The sequence below is a fragment of the Mus caroli genome, chromosome 2 (assembly GCF_900094665.2).
Source record: "Mus caroli chromosome 2, CAROLI_EIJ_v1.1, whole genome shotgun sequence".
Taxonomy (NCBI): domain Eukaryota; kingdom Metazoa; phylum Chordata; class Mammalia; order Rodentia; family Muridae; genus Mus; species Mus caroli.
In genome coordinates this window covers 113,579,270-113,588,722 of record NC_034571.1, presented here as the reverse complement: position 1 = coordinate 113,588,722, position 9,453 = coordinate 113,579,270, and the positions used below count along the sequence as shown (strand labels likewise).

Sequence of the window (9,453 nt, the reverse complement as noted above, 5' to 3'; positions counted from 1 at the left end):
GGGGGGGGGGAGACAGTCTTCTTTCTACCACCTTAGTCCTGGAGATCAAACCCAGGTCATCCTAGTCACACCAGGGAGGAGCCCTCAAATTGATTGTTCAATAGCAAGTGTTCATCCCCGAAACCATACATACACACATAACATCATATGGACCAAGCAGGTTGGTTTATGTATTAGAAAGATAGATACATATATATGTAATGACAGTTGAAAAATAGGCACCATGAATTGAGAGCTGAGGAGGCAAGAGTTCATGGGGAAGGTTGGAGGGACGAAAGGGAAGGGGTAAATGATACCATTTATTTTCATTTACAAAAAGAAAAAGGAACTTTACCCACTAAGTAGTCCACCAGCTTATGATTCTCACTTCTGAGTGCAAAGTAGAATGCAGTATTGCTACTTATTTTATCTTAAAACTCTTTCAAGATTTTTATGTATATAGCTGTTTTACCTGTATGTATGTATGTATTTGTACCACACGTGTGTCTAGTGTCTGTGGAGATCAGAAGGTGGCATTGGGTCCCCTGGCACTGGAGTTGTTGATGGTTGTGAGTCATCATGTGGTTCTCTGCAAGTGCAGCAAGTGATCTCTGCTATCTCTGCACCAAGCCATCTCTCCAGCCCCCTTGACAGTTGTTTTCAATATTTGAAACTGTGATCTTTTAGCTAATGCGGTCCAAAGTGGTCAGGTTTAGATACCAGTCATCAGTATTCAGTGTATGTCATGGAAAAGGTAGATATTTAAAATGAATCAGGAGTGTGAGTGGGAATTAGTGGTCAAGACTTAACTAGCATGTGTAAGGCTTTGGGTTCCATCTCTACCACCACCATAAAGAATGGAAGAAAGGAAGACAGGGGAAATCATATGACAAACAGAAAAGAAATATCTGTAGAGTAAAAGTGGATCATCTTTCCAGATGACATGACTCTGATCAGTGTAGCTCTGTTCACAGCCTTGGTGACCTGTCTTCTAATGAGGTGAAGAGGCCGGCATGTCAGGGAAAGTGGATGCTAAATAAAATACAATTGTACACAGGTACACTTGTAAGTGTGGAAGAGAAACAGATGAGTTTAGAGTATCCCCAGACTTTGCTTTGCTCTCACTGTTTATTCTTTTCCTTTTGTGGAATATGAAGATATTGTTGAAAAGGCCATTCATTACAGTAGTGGTTGTTATGTGCTGTGGCATGTATCTTTAATCATGGTAGGTGGATCTCTGTGAGTTTGGGGCCATGCTGGTTTATAGTGAGTTCTAGGCCAGGCACAGCTACACAGTGAGTGAGACCTTGTCTCAAAAATGATAGCTATTTAAAAAAAAAGAGGAGGGGGGTTGGGAAGGAGGTTGAAGCTTAGGGTTCAGCCTTAAAATATGGTTGGTAGAAAGTTGGCTAGTCATCCTTTTATGAATATCCTCCCAAGATCATCTGTGATCAGTTCTGAGGAGTTTGTCCTAACTTTGTACAGTTAATAATTATATAACTATGAATTTGAGAGAAGAGGGTGGCATGGGGATAAAAATGAGAACAAAGTATAATAATATATATTTATGAATATATCACAAACCCAGTTCTTTATCTTAAGGAGGGACTGGAGAGGTAGCATAGCTATTAAAACATGCACTGCTGTTGAAAAGGCCCTGAGTTCCATTCACAACACATCCATGTCTGTAGGCTCACAGCCTTTAACCCCAGCTCCAGAGCTGATGCTTTTGGATTCCTGAGAGCATCTACACTCAGTGTTCATATACTGCCTTAGTCAGGGTTTCTATTCTTGGACAAAACATCATGACCAAGAAGCAAGTTGGGGAGGAAAGGGTTTATTCAGCTTACACTTCCATACTGCTGTTCATCACCAAGGAAGTTAGGACTGGAACTCAAGCAGGTCAGAAAGCAGGAGCTGATGCAGAGGCCATGGAGAGATGTTCTTTACTGTCTTGCTTCCCCTGGCTTACACAGCCTGCTCTCTTATAGAACCGACTACCAGCCCAGAGATGGCACCACCCACAAGGGGCCTTTTCCCCTTGATCACTAATTGAGAAAATGCCTTACAGCTGGATCTGTGTCAAGTTGACACAAAACTAGCCAGTACATATACTAACATGCACGTACACTCATGCGCGTGCACACACACACACAGTGCACAGGCATAGGCTCCAGTATGCAATTAGGAATGAAAGTAGTTTTTTTTTTAAAGTTTTCAGTAATTTATCATTTTATTCACTTTATATGTCAACCACAGCCCTCTTCCTCCTCTCCTCTCCCCATTGTTCCTTCCCCTTCTCAAAGAAGGGAAGCCTCTGTTGGGTATTACCCTACCCTGGGACATCTAGTCCCAGCAGGACTAAGCACATCCTCCCCACTAAGGCCCAGCCAAGCAATCCCAGGTAGGGGGAAGGGGATCCAGTGGGAGGGAGCAGAGACTGAGAGAGCCCCTGCTTGGCTTGTTAGGAGACCCACATGAAGACCAAGCTGCACATTTGCTACAAATGTGTAGGGTCTAGGTTCAACTCCTGCACACTCCCTGGTTGATAATCCCCTCTCTGTGAGTCCCCATGGTCCCAGGGTAGTTGGCTCTGTGGGTCTTCTTGTGGCATCCTCGACACCTCCAGCTTGCCTCTGTCACCTTCTTCTTCTTCCTCTTCTTCTTCTTCCTCTTCCCCCTCTTCTTCTTCTTCCCCCTCCTCCTCTTCTTCCTCTTCCTCCTCCTCTTCTTCCTCTTCCTCCTCCTCTTCCTCTTCTTCCTCCTCCTCTTCTTCCTCCTCCTCTTTCTTCCTCCCCCTCCTCCTCCTCCTCCTCCTCTTTTTCTTTTTCCCAATGCAAAAAGCAAGACGAATTTATTGTTCCAGTGCACTGGGGTCCTCCCAGGCTTGAAGGAGAGGTGACCTGTTAAGGGAGTTTTTTTATGGTTTCCAGGTGTGGAATAGAGCATCAGCAACTAGGCACACTATGATTGCAACTTGCCCACTTCTATCCCTGACTCTCCCACTAGACTTCCTGAGCTCCCTGATGTTTTGCTGTGGGTCTCTGCATCTGCCTCCATCCGCTACTGAATGGAGCCTCTGAGGAGACAGTTATGCTAGGCTCCTGTCTGCAAGGATAGCAGAGCATCATTAATAGTATTAGGGGGTAGCTCTCTCACATGGGATGAATCTCAAGTTGGTGCAAGTTGGTTGGCTGTCCCCTCAGTCTCTGCTCCATCTTTATCCAAAGTAATTTTTTTTTCAAGTGAAATGTTACCTTTTTTTAAAAAAGAAAAATACCCTTAAGGATATATTCTTAGTATGCTTGGGCTGCTATAATAAAAAATATCATGAAATAGGTACCTTGCAAACAACAGAACTTTATTACTCACGGTGATCAAGACAGATTTGGGGGTCTCTTTAGGACCCTCTATAAGGACACCAATTTTATAAAAACTCTGCCTCCATGACCCAGTCATTGCCCACATACTCCATTATCTTTGTAACTAGGAGTTCAGTACATGAAATACAGCATGAGAATATAGACGTTCAGATTGTAGCCTAGACATATATACTCTGTCATTTGTAAAAGCAGTAACAGCAAGTGGTCTGGCTCATGAATAATATCTACACATAGTAGTCAGCAAGGAGGAGTAAAAAGTAGGGATTCAGTATTGTATGTACACTGCTGGAGATTGAACTCAGTGCCTCAGTTATGCTAAGCCTACTACTAATTTTTAGAATATCAACTGGGGCAGTCTTTATGGTGCCAGGACAAATTGGATTTTAATAGTTTTGGTTTTCTTTTTTCTTTTTTTAAAAGATTTATTTATTTATTTATTTATTTATTTATTTATTTATTATATGTGAGTACACTGTAGTTGTCTTGAGACACCCCAGAAGAGAGCATCAGATCTCATTACAGATGGTTGTGAGCCACCATATGGTTGCTGGGATTTGAACTCAGGACCTTCAGAGGAGCAGTCATTGCTCTTAACCACTGAGCCATCTCTCTAGCCCGGTTTTCTTTTCTTTTAATTTGTATTTTTATTTTATGTGTGTAGGTGTTTTGCTTGCATGTATGTCTTTGTGCCTGTTGCCCACAGCCACCAGAAGTGGGTGTCAGAGCCTCTGGAACTAAGACACAGATAGATGTGACCCGTCATGAGTGCTGGTAACTTCTGAGCCATCTCTCCAGCCCGAGAGATTTGATTGTTTGGAGTTGTTGGTTGGTTGGAGACACACTCTGTGTAGCCTGGAGGAACTTGGCACTTTGTATTACTCTGTGCCCAGCTTCCTGCTCTGCCCTGACAGTTTCCAGCAGCTTCTTGTTCTAGCCCAAAGAGTTGGCTTTGTTGTTTGTTTTTGAGGGTGTAATAAGAAAGGGGTATGACAATTTTGGCAGTCTCTCCTAACTCTTGTGAGATCTGTATGTCTCAAAAGATATCATCCTTTCTAAGATTTAGTTTTAGTATAATAGAATAGGGTTTTTTAAACATCTAAGTAGACAGGCTGGAGACATGGTGAGTTCCAGAGAACCTGAGTTCAATTCCCAGCAACCACATGGTGGCTCACAACCATCTGTAATCAGATCCGATGCCCTCTTCTGGTGTGCCTGAAGACAGCAACAGTGTACTTATCATAAAAAAGAATTGACAAACAGAAATTTAATAAAATTAAACTGTTACTATCTAATATTTTTATTTATTCTTAATTATGGGCATGTGTGTGCAGGTACTCATGGAGGCCAGAGTCTTCAGAGCCCCTGGAGTGGGAGTCACAGGTGGTTGAGTCACCTGATGTGGGTGCTGGTACTCAAACTGTAGTCTTCTGCAAGAGCAGTAGATGTTCTTAATTGCTGAGTCATTTCTCCAGGCCCAAAGTCAAAATATCTTAGTTTTCTTGGCTGGTGAGGTGTGTCAGGAGGTAAAAGTGCTTGCCACCTTGCCTGGCAACTTGCATTTAGGAGAGTCAACTCCCACGAGTTGTCCTCTGACCTCCATGTTCACATGTAGTAAGGGCATACACACAGATATACAATCAATCAATCAATCAATCAATATTTTAAATTAAAACTTTAAGAATTTAAATCATTTGTTGACATTATTTCAAAGGCATCAGTGATTTCTCCCATGTATAAATTTGAAATGATTCTATTTATATTTTCTTTCTAGGCAGCTACTGAAGAAGAAAATAGCCATGGTCAAGTAAATGGCATACTCAATGCTCCAAGCCTTGGTTCACCAATTCGTGTCCGATCAGAGATTGCTCAGCCAGACAGAGATGTTCCGTTAGTAAGGAAGCTACGTTCTATTCACAGCTTTGAGCTGGAAAAACGTTTGACACTTGAGCCAAAGCCAGATACTGACAAGTTTCTGGAGACCTGGTATGTACTGTATCTTCCCCTATCTTTCTCTCATTTTAGAACTTCCATGTTACTACTACTGCTATTATATTTTATCTCTACTAAGTTAATTCTTTCAAATAAATTCTTGTGTTTTTATAACACTGACACCATTGAGTTTCCATTTGTTCATATCTTAGGTTTGTATCCTCATTCTTAATGTGACTTGTGTAATATCATTACAAATTCTACAGCAAAGTCTTTGTCTTTGAGAATTGCTAACTTCCTAATGCCAGATACAGTAGTAAAATGAACATATTTGCAGTGCCTTTGTTAGAAGGTGAGCTCTTTGAGGCAACAGTGTAGAGGTACAAAGGCAACGTTAGTTAGGAACAGGGGCACACAGAGATAAGGTACAGTGGAAAATACATAAGTAAATTTATCGTTTTGCCCTGTGGCACTCAGGTTTCCCAAGACAAAAGGAAAGTTAAACTTTACAGATAATGTATATAAGTAGTATAATGACTTATGCTTTTGATCAGTTAGGCACATTCTGCCTGTAGCAAATTTTGGTTACAAGATGGAAATGAAAATGTAAGAAGATTTGAGGTCTATTTACCAATCAATAGGCTTCAAGAGAATTCAGAGAGAGATAGTTGTATGTAGTAGTGCGCACTGTTGTCCCAGCTCTGGGACTGTTGGCAATGAAATGTTGGGTTTGTTGGGTTAAGAAAGGCTGTGGATTTGGGCTGGGAGTATAATTCAGTTAGAGTGCCTGCCTAGCATATGTAAAACCCTGGGTTCTTATATGTGGTTTCAATCCCCAGAACCACATACAAGTATATGTGTAGTTCATGTCTATGATCTCAGCTAGGAAGGTTGAGTCAGAAGGATCAGAAATTCAAGGTCATCCAATGTCACATATCCACATATGATCAAAAAGACAGTCTAGACTTGAACAATGCTTTAACCATTTGAAATACACTTAAGATGAGGTATAGATATAAGAGAGCAATAGGAAGAAAAACTTACTTTGGCAAGGAGTCAGACTAATAAAAGAGACTTTAAAGGTGGACAGTGTTGAGGAAGATCAGGAATGGCAAGTAGAGAGCATCATGGCCCTGTGAGACTCCCCTTGCTTTCTCCATACACACTCATCACATTTTGTAAGAATGGTTGCTCCGCATAGAGTTTATCAGGATATAGTAGATGTTTCTCTAAGGACAATTGAGTAACTTGTTTTCATTTTCTTAAGCATGGAGAAAATGCAGAAAGATTCCAGTGCAGGAAAAGAACCTGTTCTCCCTGCTCTGCCTCATAAGCCTTGTGTCCCTGTTGTGACCCGCACTGACCACATCTGGCACTATGATGAAGAATATCTTCCTGATGCCTCCAAGCCTGCCTCTGCCAACACCCCGGAGCAGGCAGATGGTGGTGGCAGCAATGGATTTATAGCTGTTAACTTAAGCTCTTGCAAACAGGAGGTTGATTCCAAAGAATGGGTGATTGTGGACAAGGAGCAAGACCTTCAGGACTTTAGGACAAATGAGGTGTTAGGCCATAAGACAACTGGAAGCCCTTCAGATGAGGAGCCTGAAGTGCTTCAGGTCCTTGAGGGATCACCTCAAGATGAAAAGATCCAAGTAGGTCCTTGGACTGACAACCATCACTTAAAGAAGGAAAGCTCAGGTGTGGTTTTAGCACTTTCTGCCGAATGCCCTGCTACTGCTGCTTCAGAACTGTACACAGATAGGCTAGACCTCCAGGCTGGAGCTGCAAGTCAGTTCATCACAGTGACTCCCACGAGTCCCATGGAGGCACAAGCAGAAGGACCCCTGACTGCGGTAAGAAATGGCTTTTGTCATTGTTTTGTGTTAACTGCTCAAGGTGCTATTAAGAAAAGCATGGGCTGTCCTTGGTGGCACATTCTTTTAATCCCAGCACTCAGGAGACAGAGGCAGGCAGATCTCTGTGAGTTGGAGGTCAGCCTGATCTACAGAATGAGTTCAAAGACGATAGCGAAACACTTGTCTCAAAACAAACAAATAGGTGAATGGGCCCGGAGGGCGGGGAGCCTGAGCTGGGTGTGGTTACACACACCTTCAATCCTTGTACTCCAGAGATGAATCTCTGTTTTGAAGCCAACTTCTTTTACCTAGTGAATTCCGAGACAGCCAGGGCTCTATAGACCTTGTCTCAAAACAACAATAAAACAAAGACTGGGGCTGGGAGATGACCCCACTGTAGAATACATCTGTGACTCTGTGACTCAAGCACCAAGTTGGAGTATGCTTGGAGCTGGAGGTGAGGAGGTGGGGACAAAGACAAATGGGTCCCTGGAGCTTGCTGGCCAGCCAGTCTAGCCAAATCACTGAGATCCAGATTTAGTGAGAGATCTTGTCTTTAAAAAAATGTGTGTCTCGGGCTAGAGAGATGGCTCAGCTGTTAAGAGGACTGGCTGCTTGCTGTTCCGTAGGTCCTGAGTTCAATTCCTAGCAACCACATGGTGGCTCACAACCATCTGTAATATGGGATCTGATGCCCTCTTCTGGTGTGTCTGAAGACAGCGACAGTGTACTCATATAAATGAAATAAATCTTTAAAAAAAAAAAAAAAAGTGTGTGTCTCCGTACACAAACACATTGTTACCCACACGCATACACACACACACTGAAACAAAAGAAAAATAAATAAATAAAGGCTATCTGTAGACGGGGGTTCACAGCTTTAGTTCCAGAATTTATGAAGCTAAATAAAGAAGACCACTGTAAATTCAAGCCTACTCTGGCCAACCTGGCTGTAGGAGAGACACTGTGTCTAACTAAATAAGTGAATAAACAAAAGGAAAGAAAGGCAGGAAAGGAAGGTAGATTAGTTGTTAAGATTGTGCAATCAGATGCTTATGTAAACAATAGTATTTACTACTATTTTTCTATAGGGAACCTGCAATAGGGAAAGAAATAAAGCCAGACATAGTGGCATGTGCCTTTGATCCCAGCACTCACTCTGTAGACCAGGCTGGCTTTGAACTCAAAGAGGCCCCCCTGCTTCTGCTCCCGAGTGCTAGGATTAAGGCCTGCACTACCACCACTTGGCTTAGCCTTACTTTCTAACATACTAATCTCAGCATTGTTCCCCAAATAGAAATGGTTTTTGTTAAAGCGCATTTGTACTTGCTAGGTATAAAAGACTTGGACAAGACACTGTGGCAGTTAGGATTTCATTGCTGTAAAGAATCCTACTTCTCCAATCAGGTTACTTTGTTAATCTTCCTACTAACTTCTCCAGGATTGCCTTGTACAGTTGTTTGTGGACTAGGGAAAATTAGCCCAAGGGAATAAACTAGTCTAGTTCAACCTAAGTTTTGTTTTAGGATTTTTAGCCCATTCCTGTAATTCCAGTACTCAAGAAACCAAGGAAGGAACATTGCTACAGTTTCTATGACAACCTGAGCTACAGAGAAACTCACTATGTAGACCAGGCTGGCCTTGAACTCCCAGATATCTGCTTCAAGTGCTAGAATTAAAGGTGTGTGCCCCACACCTGACCTATACTGTTTTTGTTGTTTTCTTTAAATTTATGTGTATAGTTGTTCTGAACCCAGGTAGCCTATATTAGATTCACCTAGAGCATCTTCAGCACTCTAGTTCCTTATTTTTATTTATTTTTAATAAAATCTTACAGCATAACTTAGGCTTGCTGGAATTCAAATTCTTTGAACCTCAACCACCCAAGAGCTGGGAATTACAGATATATAGCACTATGCCTGTTCTATTTGGGAGTTACTTCATAGGTCAGTCAGGTGATTACCATTTCAACTGGTTCTAAGACAGTATTTACATGTCTGTAAACCTAATTATGTTCCTGACACAAAGTGAAATAGATTTCAAACAACTTAGCTGACTCCAGACCCATATCAGAATTTTCATATATACTTGGATGGAAAGTGAATTTAAGCCAAATCTCCCATGAACACTCCAGTTTGGATTTGAATTTAGAATTTTTTCATTCGTTTTCCTACGTCTTAATCGTCTTTATTAAGTGATCTAAGTTTATATGATTTCTCTAAAAAGGCCATTTAAAAAAAAAAAAAAGAGCTGGGCGTGGGGGCACACGCCTTTAATCCCAGCATTCTGGAGGCAGAGGCAGG

At 41.8% G+C, this 9,453-nt stretch overlaps 1 protein-coding gene across 7 annotated transcripts in view; it reads left to right on the top strand.

Moving 5' to 3' along the window:
- The window catches only part of Ttbk2 (tau tubulin kinase 2), a 121,126-nt gene that overhangs the window by 100,793 nt on the left and 10,880 nt on the right, over positions 1-9,453 (top strand). For all 7 annotated transcript variants that reach the window (XM_021155969.2, XM_021155967.2, XM_029470485.1 and 4 more), the window contains 2 exons: positions 5,134-5,345; positions 6,559-7,147. In XM_021155969.2, the coding sequence (XP_021011628.1) occupies positions 5,134-5,345; positions 6,559-7,147 (801 nt within the window). The remainder of the gene's footprint in view (positions 1-5,133; positions 5,346-6,558; positions 7,148-9,453) is intronic.